The 14,896-nt window shown below is 38.4% G+C and overlaps 1 protein-coding gene across 5 annotated transcripts in view; it reads left to right on the forward strand.

The window, feature by feature from the left end:
- ETV1 (ETS variant transcription factor 1) overlaps window positions 1–14,532 on the forward strand; it is a 66,821-nt gene extending 52,289 nt beyond the window's left edge. For 3 of the 5 annotated variants that reach the window (XM_075746086.1, XM_075746087.1, XM_075746089.1), the window contains 4 exons: window positions 2,318–2,388; window positions 5,432–5,601; window positions 9,311–9,412; window positions 11,942–14,532. In XM_075746086.1, the coding sequence (XP_075602201.1) occupies window positions 2,318–2,388; window positions 5,432–5,601; window positions 9,311–9,412; window positions 11,942–12,163 (565 nt within the window). In that variant the 3' untranslated portion in view covers window positions 12,164–14,532. The remainder of the gene's footprint in view (window positions 1–2,317; window positions 2,389–5,431; window positions 5,602–9,310; window positions 9,413–11,941) is intronic. The other 2 variants (XM_075746088.1, XM_075746090.1) reach the window with 1 other exon arrangement.
- The last annotated feature ends 364 nt before the right edge of the window (window positions 14,533–14,896 follow it).

The following is a 14,896-nucleotide window of genomic DNA, read 5'->3' on the forward strand; positions in this document are numbered from 1 at the left end:
TGGTTTAATTCTGCTGCTGGGAAGACTCGCATCATCTTTCTTTCCCTTTCCCATCTTGAGTTTCTGATGCACTGATTTTTTTTGTAGCTTCTTTTAGTGCCACAGGTTGGTCAGGATGGAAGCAATTTTATTATGAATTTACTCATTCTGCTTTTCAAAGCCTCTAGCAGTTGAAAGGAAGAGACGCTTAAAAATTGGTCCATTTCACCCATTCTGCTCAAGTGATATTTTCCAGGCTATTGGTGTGACAGGCTCGGTTAACTGTTACGTAATCCATTATACTTTAAATTTAGTGAAGGTTTTTGGCTTTTCCTTTTGTTAGGATTTTTGCAATGTTTTGGTGCTACTTAGGCCCAAATTGTACAGCCATATGATACATACCAAAACACCCAGTGACTTCAGTAGAGCAGAGCTTTAGATCATTGCCAAAATTAATAATTCTGAGTAAAAGTGCTTTATATGTATTAAAAATAAGAAGACCAACAGAACTAAGAAAAAACGGCCACTGAAAGAGAGGTTGTACCCTCTACTCTCCTGCTTTGGTGCATCTTGCTTGTCAATATATGGTTTTTGTTTGTTAGGGTTTTTTTGGTTTTCTTCCAAGGGACAGATTTTACAAACATGAGGGAAATTAGTTTTGCAATTGATGAGAAATCAAACAGATGTATGAACCAAAGTCCTCTAGTAAGACTTCATTCACTAGTGAAAAGACGCAACTGGAAAGATAACAAATATGGCTAAAAGACCAACTGCTTCTGGGGTGGAAAAAAAGGCAGAAAATAGAAATAAAAGGTAGTGTTTAACAAAGAGGATCAAACAGGAGATGGAAATTTATAACAGTCTTGGTATATGAAATAATATGAAGTATAGAGGCTTGATAAGGGAGGTGAAAGACATCAGGGAAAAATCTACAAACTGCAGGGCTAAGGTCAACAGATTTGCGTTTTAATCGCAGCACAGATAGGGGAAAAAAATACTAGCCATGTTATCCGCTCGTAAGTACTTGGAGGTGGTAAAATTGTTATGAATGACGTAGAAAAAGCAGTGATGTTCAATAAATATTTGTTTTCTGCGTTTGAAAATCAGTCAACATGATTTTATGGAATAAAGGTCATGTCAAATCTGATTCTGTTCTTTGCTGAGATTAAAAGTTTGATTGATAAAGATACTTGTATCCTATAGTTAGACTTTTTATGGCATTCAATTTGCCACTGCATTACATTCTGATTAAGAAGTTAGCACAAAGCAGTATCAATAAAGTACACATTAAATACATTAAGACCTGGCCTACTGACAGATCTAGAAGTGGCTGTCACTGGGCAATCATCTCTGAATGGATTGTTTCTATTATAGTTCTGTAGGAATTGATATCAGGAGTGTTGGTATTCAACATTTTCAGTAAAGATACGGAGCAAAGTTAATAGATAACTTTATGGCACAAAGATAGGCAGAGTGGTAAATAACGGGCAGGACAGGGCAGTCACACAAAGCAGTTTGAATTGTTTGGTAATCTGGGCACATTAAACAAAATGGTTTTTTAATATGCTGAATGTAGACCAGACCTATGGAACCGGGAAACAGTATATTGGAAAAAATGATTTTGAGATGGGCCACCTCCTCTGCTTCACAGTGGGAAACCAGCCCAACCAAACATTGCAACTGTATGGCAAAAAGGCCTTCTGTAATATTTGCACAGTCAAAAGGAGGGTTACAGAGAGGCAGGAGAGGAGGAGATGTTTTGTCTCGCTAAGTAGCACTGGTGAGGCTGATACTGGCATGCAATACAGTGCTTGATTAAGCAAAACATTAAAATAATACTTAAAAGTAGGAGTGTGTACAGAAGAGAGTGCTGGAAAGAAAGCAGGGTTGCAGAGAGTGTCTTTTAATGACAAAAATTAAATTTTACAGAATGATCTTAATTGGAAGAAACATCGGGGGGGTGACTTCTGTGAGCGTGAGGAGGAAATACTGAGTAGGACTTTTTCAGTCTCTCAGGGAGAAGACCCGCAGGAACTTATGGTTAAAAGTCAAAGCCATGCTAGTTCAAGCAGGAAATGAGACAAACATTTTGGAATAAATCATAGAGAAAAATGGGTGCATTTTCATTTTTGCAGGTGGAGATTAACAGTCTTTTGGGAATGCACACATTAATTAAACACCCTTGTACTGAGGCCAAAATGTTGCGATTGGGTGGTGTGTAAAGGATGTGGGATATTAATCTGATTCCTCTGACTTAGTGTTCCCTCTGGCATTAAGTCTATGATCTCTTCTTTCTCCATGCATCTTTTATATAAACACCTCTCTCTTTTTAACTTATAGGCTGCATGTATGAAAAGGGACCTAGGCAGTTTTATGATGACACTTGCGTTGTTCCAGAGAAGTTTGACGGTACGTATGACACATCTCTCTCTCTTTTTGTTGTGTGGGGAGATGAAAAAGGAAGAGATGAGGGACATTTCTCTGTTGCTGATCAAAAAAGCTCGGTAACGTTCCAATTTAGGATTCCTTAACACACCATTTGCAGTGCGCCCAACCAAAGCTGACCTTTGTCTCTTGAAACCAAAGTCTCCTTTTCAATAGGATGTCATTCGCCTTTTGCCAGCGAAAGATGCTGTATCCAGAGTTGTGGTAGAGGAGCTCAGTTCCTGTACTGTTGAGAAGTAATAGGAGGATTTCCATTGCACTGACGATCACATACCGCTTGTTGTTTGAGATTTAATGAAAGCTGTTCTTATAATTAACAAAACGGTGGAGAAAGCAGCAGCTTTGGTTTTACTGCGGATTAAGCCTCTTGTCTTGCTGTCTTCTGTGAAGTGATGAATAGTGGGGAGTGAGCATATAGGACATTTTTGTGTTTATGCCAGTGTATTTGCACTACGTTAAACATTGTACTAGTGGTTTATTTTCCAGTGGGATTGATAACAAATCAATGATCTTTTCACAATGCTACCCATTACAACAGATTTTTTTTCAAGAGGGATTTTGAGGACAATTAAAATAAATGGCCCAAATTATCCTCAGTTACTCTGATGTAAAATCAGTTTCCTGGTGTAACTCAGTTGATTTCAGATTTATTTCATTATACACAAAGTAGATGGACTCAGTATTTCTTGCTGGTGACTCTGTTAGTCTGCAGCTTTGGGAAATAATTTGGAAACCAATTACTTAAATTTGCTAGAGTGGCTTCTTTGTGTCAGTGTATGCATGTCTAGCTTTATTTAGTTTAGCAGGAAAGATTAGGTACTTTCTGATAAACTTGTGAACAGCTCTCTGACCATAGCTAAAAATAGAGCTGGAGAACTCTTGGGGTTTTTCTCCTGCTTTATTTTGTTTGTTTTCCCCTGAGAATCACTTATATGGATTACAAAACTATTGAGTGTCTAGCAGCGTTTGTTGTGTTTGCTGAAGAATAGGAGACTCTAAAATTAAAGTAACCCGAAGAATTACACATTCCTCAAACCCCCTCACATGCATTTCGGGGTTGCTAAGGAATAGCAAGAAATAAATAGAGGATTTTAAATAATATTAGACCTAACTGAAGATTGCTCAATCCAGTACTGCATTGTCACTGGATTGACACGTTCAGTGAAAGAATGATTTATTGAAAGTCTACTTTATACCCTGGCTTTGGAATGTGTGCTTTTTCTTTTTTTCCTTTTTAAAGCACATTATGTCAGGTTTTTTTCTTCCCCAAAAATGATTGTGGACCTGATCTGTTTTCTGTACCAGTGGCAAATTCATATTTACATTTATGGGAAAGGGATCAGACCCTGTAAACAGAAGAAGTTAAAACTGTACAGGGGTAGTGTTTGTCTGTGCCTTTCTTGAAAATCCTTTTTGTTTGTTTGGGTTTGTACAGGGAAAGGAACAAAAATGGAAAAGAAGTACAAATAAAGTAAAAGAAATAAATCTGTGGAAATATTTGTGTACTTGCAAAGCAAGCAGTCTGCTGCTAGCTTCTATGACTGTCCATTGAGAGAACACCTTGTACTCTAGAAGATTGATGTTGTGGTACAAATAGGTGTGTTTATACTTGTAGCGTGATGACTTTTGAGGAAAAAATAGCACATGTGTTCTCATGTTTTGGCCAGTAAACCAAAAGTGGCATAAGCCCAGGACTAGTCTTGATGTTTCAGAAGTAGATTCCCAGCTGCTTCTTTTGAAATCAAAGATCGGCACAAGCGAAGAATCTGATCCTCTGTAATACTGCACTTGCTATTTGTGCATTGCTCAGCTATCATTAAAAGAAAAATCCTGTCCTTGAAAAAGAAGGTCTTTCAGGACTGGAACTTGAACCTCACATAAACCAAAAAGCCTTGTGTTGATTTATTTGTTTTCCACAGCTATTGACTCAATTTTCTTTCCCGATTACAAAAGGAAGTGCTCCATGTTTAATATTATTATTCTTACTTTCACTACATGGAGCCCTTCCGTAATGGCCATCAGAGCATCCTAATGTTGTGGTTGAATGTAAAGTCCTGGCTTTCCCTATTAAAACAGGTCACACTGCTTATTGGGGGGGTATTGCTGTTCTGGTAGTTGAAATGAGGAATTTTACGGGCATATCAAGGATTGCTGTCATCATGTGCATAAAAAAATATTCTCTGCTTCAGCATCAGGCCTTTCAGCTGTTGTTTGCATGAGTTGTTTAGTATGAATATGATTTAAAACCAACACAGTATGGATGTTGCAGGATAGCTTTTCATTGGCAGTTTGTGGAACAGCTAGCAGAATATTATTATTGTTGTTTTTTAAAAGCTTCCTCTGGACTTGAAATTTTAGAAGAATTAACTTACTGCTTTTCAGGGGGAATACTAATCTAATATGTAGATATGAGTAAAAGTAATATGTGCTTATATGCAAGTCCAGTATGCCACAGAGGAACTCACGTATCTGCAGGATTTGCATACCTATACATAAAGCACATGCTGTTTAAATTTGTTTGTCAAATTTTCCTTAGTAGCATTTGCATGCAAAAGAAGTTTCGCTCAATACGGTTTTGCAGCTTTATGAAGCATACATTACATTTCCAAAACAGGGGCTTGTGCATAGTATAGTACACAAATGCAGTTCTTCAGACATCAGAGTTGCTTACAAAAATAGTTCATGCTCCTTTAGACAGAGGGCATTGCAAAAATGGTTTGCAAGTGAGATTTGCATGTATCATCAGAAGTAAATGGGGATAGGCTTAGGGAGACTTCCATAAATAATGACTGAATTTAGGTACTTTTTAGTCTATGAATATGTTATTGTAAGAGTGTTTACAATTAACAGCAGACAGGGAAATGTTACATTTGTAGGTGATTGGGTAGTAAGAATTCTTTCCCTCTGTTTTATTAACCCTAATGATTACTTTGCTGGTTTATCTGACAAACCAAGTGATGATGCTTTTTGCACATCGCTCATCTAACATTGTTGCTATTCTGTGCAGGTGATGTCAAACAGGAGCCAGGCATGTACCGTGAGGGACCTACGTATCAACGGCGAGGCTCGCTTCAGCTGTGGCAGTTCTTGGTAGCTCTTCTTGATGACCCATCAAACTCTCACTTCATAGCGTGGACTGGCCGAGGCATGGAATTCAAGCTGATTGAGCCGGAGGAGGTGGGTTAGACAGTATGCCCTGACATCCACTGCCCTGTCCTGCAAATTTAATAGTGCTCCTTTGGACTTATGCCTTGTTTTCCTTTAATATTTTGCTTCAGTAGCACTTTCGAATGGTGACAGAAAGGACTTCAGTTAGGACAGAGGTCTGGTTAAGCATAGACTTGATTCCTAGTCCCACAAAATAGTAAAAATATTACAAGTACTAGAACTACAAAATACTTGGCGTTAATTGTAGGGCCCAAATTGTTCAGAACCACCTCATGGTTAGAGCTGGGTTCCAAAATCCTCTGAAAACTTGTCCCTGAACAGTCTTTGAACACCAAATGTTCTTCAGTGTGAATATGTGGGAACTTGAACTTTTAGGCTGTAGAATGAAAGACCTCAAGTCAACAGATAGCAAAAGAGGAGGTTAAGAATGATAGGCAGTAAAGTCCCATCAAAATTATATAAACCCTCCTCTTTTTAGACTTGTCTTCAGAGTCTTCTGGCTTATCTGTATTGTTAGATTGTTTAGTGCATGCTTAGGTCCTAGGCTTGCAAACACTCGTGCACGTGCATAGCTCCCTTGAACCACGAAGGGCTTGTAGGGTAGATAAAATTACTTGTATTCATGAACATTTGCTTAGTTCACTTGTGTGATAAACAGGAATAAATTGAACATTTTATGTATAAACTTTTTCGTACTAGGTAACATTAAGTAATCGATCTGGTGTTCTAAACAGCCATGGAAACTGTTAGAAAATCTAGTGTGCCTGAATTTTATTGTAATACTGATGTGGATGATTTGATTAGGGTTGTCAAAAAGCAGTATCATTTTTTGCCCCTTGGAAAGGGTTGGGTAATAGAGGAGGCGGCAGCAAATTTTCCATGAGGATCCCCTCTGCGTTAGAGCTGAGTAGGAAGGTTCGGGGGTGTAAGGCTGCTTCTGTGTTCCACCAGCTATTTCTGCTGTTTGCCATCCATCTGCTGGCATAAGCAACCTGAAAGCTTTTTTGCATTTATGTTACATCGTCTGCCAACAGCCCTACGGGGACGATAGAGTAGCTGGGGATGGAGACAGGACTGATGTCCCTTTTCTTCCCGACATGGTCTGGCTGAGGGGCAGGTTGCTGCAGGGACCCCTGGCTCTGGTTTGTCTGAGCATCCCTCACAGTAATGATAGTCACCATGGCAGATACTGGCACTCTGCATCTGAGGATTTGACCACAGAACAGTTTCAGTCAATTTGATACCCAAACTTCGCTGGCAAGTCTGCGGCCTTAGCAGGCTATGTGGACTACTTTGTTGTGTGGCCTGGCCCAGAACGAAGTGAAATCTTTGGAAAGGCTTTGGTTTGATTTTGGTGACTGAGGGATCTGATTTTTCCCCCCTGGCCCAGTCTCAGTATTTCTTACCCTCTTAGTTTTGTCCTGTCTTTGAGGTATGTCCAGTGTTTTTCAAGACTGAAGAGATTTATTGAAAAATAGTTTACATCAGATGGTGTAAAAACTTTATAGATTTTATTAGCTAAGGAAAGGAAAACAACAAAACAAAGCCCTAAGATTTCCTTATTGCGTTGGATATTCTGATTTAAGTAAGTTAACCAGATCATCTGCTTGTCTGACTTTGTAGCAGTTGCTTTATGTTTTTGAGCAGCACTGCATCTAAGATCTGGAGGAGGCAGGCTACTTGAAACTTACTCACTCTTGTGTGCTCTTAGGGAGTGCAAAGGAGCCTAAGTTGTTTTCACATGAATGCCATGGATCTGACAGAAACTGTTGATTAAAATAAGAATAGTCTATGGGAAGTTGCACACTTCTGTTGGTTGCCAAGTGAAAATTGGAAGTCAACGACCTTGTTGGTTCAGCTATGGCAGGTTAGGATGTCAATGACATTACCTTTCCATCCCATCCCTTTCTGGAGGTTTATGCCCTTGCAGAAGGGGTAACAACAAAAACGAGTAAGTATCAGCTCCTTGAGCACCATAGTTCATTCAGAAAGTAGGTAACTCTGAACTGTGGAGACTAAGAATTGGGCATAGGTCCGTTTCTGCTGCCTTGTCACAGGGACAGCAACCTTCAGTAGGAAGGTGGGATGGAAGGCTAGAAGACTGAATCCCTCCCGCAGAGCGAGACTTGACAAATGCTGTGCAGTTCATGGACAGGAAGACTCGCTTTCCGAGACTACTTTTGGACCTACTCGCTTATTTAGGAATGTCCAAATACCACGCAATATAGCATATTCTCAACTATTGTTTTGCTGTAGTTATCTTTGCTGTGTATTTATTTATTATGCAAGCCTGTTGTGTTGAGGACTTTTAGGACTAACACAACTAACGTACAAAAAAACTTGGCAGGAACAGAGTGATGTAGGCATGTGTTACAAAGATGAATAGGCGAATCAGGGTTATGCATCTAGGCCAAATCTACAGCTGGAATAAATTGACATGATTGGAGGTATGTTTCAATACAGCTATACCATAGCTGAAGTTAGCAGAGCCATGATAATTTACATAAGTCTGAAAAGCTGCACCACCGAAAGGAAATAATGCTTTAACAAGAAAATGTAAAAATTATTGTCCAGATGGAGATCAAAGTCATGGATTTTACTGTTGTTATTTAGTCCCCTTCAATTCTCAGTGCTGCATGTCATCTATGGTTTGTATCAAAAGGCTCCAGACACCTATGGGAAAGTTTTGTAGAGCAGTCTGCAGAGAAGCTGCTTGGCTACTCTCTCCTTTTTCCAGAGCTGTATGCATGTGCACCTCTCAAACATTTTTATAAAATGTGCTTCAGAGAGTTCATCAGCTTTGAATTTTTTTTCCCTCTGGTGACATGATAGTCATTTGTACAGCCAGTAATTGAAATGTCACCAACAGCCAATTATAATTTCAGGTGGGGAGTAAGCAGTTAAGCTCTTTAAACAAAAGGTCTCTTTGTCTAGAACTACCTTTGGCAATAAACAGGAAGTGTAAAGGCAAGTAGAAATCATAAGTCAGAGCAGAAGGCATATTGTTCCCTATGGAATGGCTTCATGAGTTGCTTGCAACACCCTTTTTATTTTTTTTTTTTTTTAAGGGAAATTATACAACTGCAACTACAAAATATCTGTCCCATTTTTCATAGTACCATGTAGTTCTTCCAAGCGATTACCCTGCCTCCTCTAATAATTCATTGTCTTTGCTGAATTAATATTTAAGACTGGGCGTTGGCTTTTGACTTGTATCTCCTAATAATCTCAATATTGCTGCCATTCCAAGTACAGTCTGTATTAGTTCATGAACTAAGTCTGTATGCATGTGTGTTTAATATCACTTAGTCTTCTGACAGCAAGGAAAACACAGTACAATTATCCACAGTATCAAATTAAAGAAAAGTTTTCATCTTTCATGAAGGTTTTCTGGTTGAACTTGATAAATTTTGGGGCTATCATCTCTTTATATGGCTTTTTTTTTTTCATTGGTTTTCTTTATTACAAAACAAACAAAAACCCCCAACCCTCCACTACATTTGCAAATAAGTCTGCTTCAAGTTTAATGGATGACTGTGTGTCCAATTAAAAATCGTAGCAGTCCGTGGGAAATTCAGGTCATGGCAACCTTTTCGCTTGTGTTTATTCGTTGCATCTGCAGGGTTCCCCCTCCTCTATCCCCAAATAAAGTATCTGATGATAAGTTCTGCTTGTTAAATGTATTTAACAAATCAATGCTAATCCATTTTTGTGGCAGGTGGCACGTCGTTGGGGGATTCAGAAAAATAGGCCAGCTATGAACTATGATAAACTTAGCCGATCACTTCGCTATTATTATGAAAAGGGAATCATGCAAAAGGTGAGTAGCTATTTTTGTATTAAATTTTCACCAGTGTTGCATATTAATCCATAAGTCAGTGTACAAGGAGTACTTGTAAACTTCATTGCTTGGGTAGGTTCTTCACCTATTTAAGCAAATGCCAAGCTTTTTCACCCACCAGGTCCAGTATATGCATCAAGATATTTTTTTTCTATGTAAAAAATGTCTGTGGTTTTAGTTCACACAATGCACATGATGATTATAGGGAAAGAGGTAACATTCAAAAATATCCAAAAAAGCTTCCTGGCACCTGGGAAAGGCAAACAGTAGAGTACGATATGAATAAGGTTTTGCAGATCTAAATTAGCTGCCCAGTGCTTGGGTACATTGGTAAGTGCAAGATAGGGGAGAAAAATGATACCTATTAAAATACCAAATACGTTAATATTTTACCAATAGTGTTGTAGTAATACCATTTTTAAGTGGAATTTAATATTTTATAGTAGGCTGAATTACGAGAAATATTTAACAATAATTTATGTATAACAGTTCGGTCTTGCTGACAGTATTCAACTCGTTCTTCTACTGTGGCTTGCTGATTTACGTGTACGTTTTTAAACCTTGCTATGTAGTATTATGTAGATTGACTGAGAAATCAATAGGAGAGACCTGTCTGCTGCATCTATAAAATTAGTAGATGTGATCAAAGATCATAATGAACACCTTGTGCTATAAAAGTCGTTCCGTATCTTTTCACAGTAGTTTTGTGACCTGTGATGACTAACATGTTTAAACCTGCCATTTGCCAATTCCACAAATGGAAACAATGCTCTCGGCTCAAGTTACTGGGCAACTTTTCCAGCAGGTTTTGTGAAGTCTCGGTTTGAAGTTGCCTGTTACAAGATCTCTTGCTTTGATTATGGGATCGTTGTAGCGCTCTCCTTTTTCACCATCTGGGAGCCGACTTGGACAACGATCTGCGGTAGTATTGGCTTATGGTACTTCAGCAGCACAGTGTCTCATCCATTTTTTGTGTGTCACGTAACTCTGCGCTGAGTCTTTTGTAAAGTGGACTGAAGGCTGGGTCCAGCTGGGGAGAAGCAGAAACGCTTGATCTTGCTGGGTGGTGCTTTGGGCAGAGGAGGTCCTCGTTGCAGGTTACAGCTTGGCTGCAGAGGCAGTGGTGCCGGCACAGTTCAAAGGCAGCACAGAGGCAGGAGTAAGTGACAGAGAAAGTGAAACAAGTTGAAAAGGTGGGGATGGGAATACCGTAAGGCTGATAATGCTGCCCAGCCCACATACCCATTTAATACAGAAAGTTTACAAGTACTTTGGACAGCTAGCTTGCTACATCTTTAACTACTACTTTAATATCTACAAGAGTGTATTTAACACACATTTTAAAAGCTAGTTTGGATGCTTATTTTTCTGACAGCAATGTTTGAGGTTTGCCCTGGGATCACCTTATCTGACCAGTTAGTGTATGTTAAAAACTAATGGGGATTGTAGATTCATAGCAGGTTTCTTTAGTGCAAGTTTTGTGTTTGTATGCACATTTTTTCCCCATTCGTTTTAAGTTAAACAATGATAACGGGTCATGCGAATGCCCAATTCAGTCAGACTTGCTGACATTAAGTCGATGAAAAAAATTCTACTGCAGATGTAGCCTCTACTAAAACTTTACATTATTTGTAGAATAAGCAAGCTGAAAATTTAAGGAGGTGCTTCAGACTATTTTGCACTCATAAGAATAGTTAAATTTGCAATACTTTGCCACTTTCATTCACTCACTTGCGATGCCATGCTAGCTGGAGTTGCAAGAAGCAGACAATACAATCTTTATTATAAAATAGTTTTCATAAACAGTGAGCATGCAACATAGTTCATAATTCTTTAAAGTGCTTGAGAAGACACTATATTGACTTTTTTTAAAATAAAACAATATTTCTGTATAATTTTTATCATTCTTTAGCTTTTAGGTAGATGAAGCACAGACATTCAGTGCTATTTCTGAATAAGGGAAAACTTCAGGATCTTTGGACAAATTGCCCCTCCATAAGCAAATCCAAGTGTCCCAGCTTTGCATGAGCAATTGCTAAGTACATATTAGCCTACGTATTTGCTTACGCTGTCCCTGTACAATCAGCATGCACTATAACTAAGTGCTTTTATACTTAAGTATGAATCAATCTGTGTAAAGTGAAATTCAGATCTCTATCATGCAACGTGATTCTTTTTTCCACTTTGCACACAGAGTGTTGGACTTAGTCATTTCATTTTGCCACGGTAGTGACAATTTGTTTACATTTTCCAGTAAGAACAGTTCCATTTGTGGTTAAATATAGGAAACGATCACAAACAAAGTTTAGAAATAGAATACCTAGTCCATCTTCCAACAGGATATCACGGTTGGCAAAATCAAGAGCATTCTGCACAGTCTGCTTCTGCAGATCCCTGTTGTCTTTGCTAGGTCGTTGCCTTAACAGTTCTGCTGCCGCGTTATTAATTGCGTAAACCACAAGGCCTTACGCTGTACCTTTTTTTTTTGTTCCCTTCTGTTGTCCTAAGGTGGCTGGAGAAAGATACGTCTACAAGTTTGTTTGCGATCCTGAAGCGCTTTTCTCCATGGCTTTTCCAGACAACCAGCGCCCCTTACTGAAGACTGACATGGAGCGCCACATCAATGAGGAGGACACTGTGCCTCTGTCCCACTTCGATGAGAGCATGGTCTACATGCAGGACGGTGGCTGCTGCAACACCCACCCCTATAATGAAGGCTATGTCTATTAACAACAGTGACATTGAAGGGGGTGTTTTCCCCCTCCCTTAGGCTTCTCCTCTTTCACAAGACCCAGAGGAAAGCTGAATCGACTTCAGTTTGTTTTTTAAATAGTACACTAAAAGGGGCTTTTCCTGTTGCATTACTCCTATGGTCTGCCATGGACAGCGCACTTTATTTGAAAGGGGAGGGTTGGAACCTAAACGTTATTCTGTGTAACAGGAGGAAAAGGGTGGGTTTACTTTTTACTTAAGTTTGGGAAGGGAACATACAGGTTTTAAGTACAAAAAAAGCTATATCATGTCTGTTTTGTTTCATATCAGCATAAGATATTGTACATTTTCTCTGGGTATCCGTAGTACAGTTAATTCTCATTGTGCAAAATAACCACTTGATGATGATATCAGCACAGCATGCCTAGGGCATTTGTTTCTTGCCATTCTTAATTGTCTTTCTGCAGTTATAAAAGAGAAGCAAAGCGTGTATCACAGCATTTAATTTAGAAGCTTGCAGTGGCAGACCTTGCACCTTGCCTCTGAAAACAGATATCTCAAGAGTTGGGCTTTTTGTTTGGTTTTGGGGTTTTTTTAGTGTATGGGCTCAAAACAAAAAAATCCTGTTTAATGACAGAGTGGCCATAAGTACAGTGACCAAGCAGCAAAATCCCTGACTACAGGCTGCAAGCCGCATGCCGTATCTGGTGCCGGGTTGCTATACATATATGACCCATGCTATGGCTTAGACCTTTCAAGATCCATTTGAGGGTAGTAATTACATGTGGTAGGCTTTCTGATGATCATGTCAGCATTAAATACAGGATCATGATCAGGAGGGAGAAAACATTTTGTATCCTTCCATTTCCTTTGGTACATAAATAAGTTATTTAATCAATAGGAATTAACTGTACTAAGTCACATATCTAATTATGCTGTTTAGACACAGCAAGCACTCCTTGAGAAAAATATCCAATACACTAAATAGGTACTTTAGTAATTTTTAGACACGGTACCCATTAATATGCATTTAAACCTTTTACTGCTGTGTTATGTTGATAACATATATAAATACTAGATAATGCTAATGCTTCTGCTGCTGTCTTTTTCTGTAATATTCTCTTTGATGCTGAATTTACTATGACCATTTATAAGCAATGCTGTAACTACAGGTAGCATTTCAGGACAAAATAGATGACTTGAACCATTTATTGCTTAGAAAATAGCTTACGCCATAGCTGTGCTATAAGCAGCTTTTATGCGCATCCACAAATGACTAGTAAGCTTCAGCTTGCTAAGGAAAGCTCTGCAGAACCTTTTGTAATTTTCGGTGGAACGGAGACTTAGACGAACTGTCAAAGAATACCATAAAGTCGCTGTATGACGTTGTAGTGCTGGCACTGATGTTACCAATCAACTTGTTTTGGACACTAAATGTAAATGTGATCAGATATGCTCGGAAGACAATTTAAATTTTGAGGGGTTTTTTTGGTTGTTATTTTTTCAAATCGTTTTATTTTTTGAGAGGGGTAATCTTGAACACAAGCAACACATGCTATTCTGTATGTAAAATGGAAAAAAAAAATAATGCCCTGACAAAACCCCAAAAGTTTTAAATATTTATGAGCACCTTTTCTGAAATATAATATTTCCTAGTTTGAAGGGAGGGATGGGGGTAAGATCTGGATTTCTTTTTTTGCCTGGTGAAATTTAAATAGGTGTTATATGTAGTACCTTCTTTTCTTATATTCCCAAGAATCAGGAGGACAATGAATGCATAACCATAAAACAACAAGAATAATTTTCATCATAATGGATGGATTTTAAAGACAATCCTAGGTGGTGGGTTAATTTTCCATCCTCTGTCAGTTAAGACACTAGTTAAGGTATGAATATTTCAATATGCAATTAATCAAAAGTAAAGAAGTAGTGGTCACTAGAAACCACAGGTGCATAAAAAAACATTTGGGCAGATATTTAATTTACTCAAATCCATAAGACAACATATTTTATGGGAGTGTATATATGCCTTAATATGTCACCTAATGCTGTCATCCATTAGTCTCAATGGCACTTAAATTTTCGGTGATCAACTCAGAATCAGAAGTCTAAAATTGCAGGATTAGCAAAAAGGAAAGGGAAAAGGTTGAGTAAGATTGTTTAAAAAAATGTGGTTTCCATTGAAATAAGGTTCAAATGAAACATGCTTTGATGAAAAGTCCTTGGATTGGTTTTGGTTCTTTAATGTCAGCACGGAGCGCCTCTTGCCTGTGGCAGGATGTGGGTATTTGGGAAAGGGGTTGGACAAAAAAGGAGAGGAAAAAAAAAAAAAGGGAAAAAAAGAGGAAAAAAATGCATCAAATGTGTAATATTTAAGAAGAAATATATATATATATCTGTATACGGTAGTGACTCACTGAACAAAACAAGCAATCAGACCAACATTACATGATCTCTCCGCAGAAGATATAAAAGTCTTTCACTGAACTGATTAACCCTTTTAAAATGTACCTAAGAGGTTTATTTAAAGTCTGTTTTTATTCCACTTTTTTTGTTTGTTTGGGACTTGGGGGTTTTTTTGTTTTGTTTTGTTTGGGGTTTTCAGGTAGAATAATAAATCTGGCAGCTGATTTCTGCAAGATTGTTGTGTATTGGATTCCTAACCATTTGGACTGGAGAGGCCCCTATAGTAAGGTGGTTCTTTTGGAAGAGGAGATGATGATCTGTTCCTAGTGCCTAGAATGGCTTCCT

Source organism: Balearica regulorum, chromosome 2 (assembly GCF_011004875.1).
Source record: "Balearica regulorum gibbericeps isolate bBalReg1 chromosome 2, bBalReg1.pri, whole genome shotgun sequence".
Lineage (NCBI taxonomy): Eukaryota > Metazoa > Chordata > Aves > Gruiformes > Gruidae > Balearica > Balearica regulorum.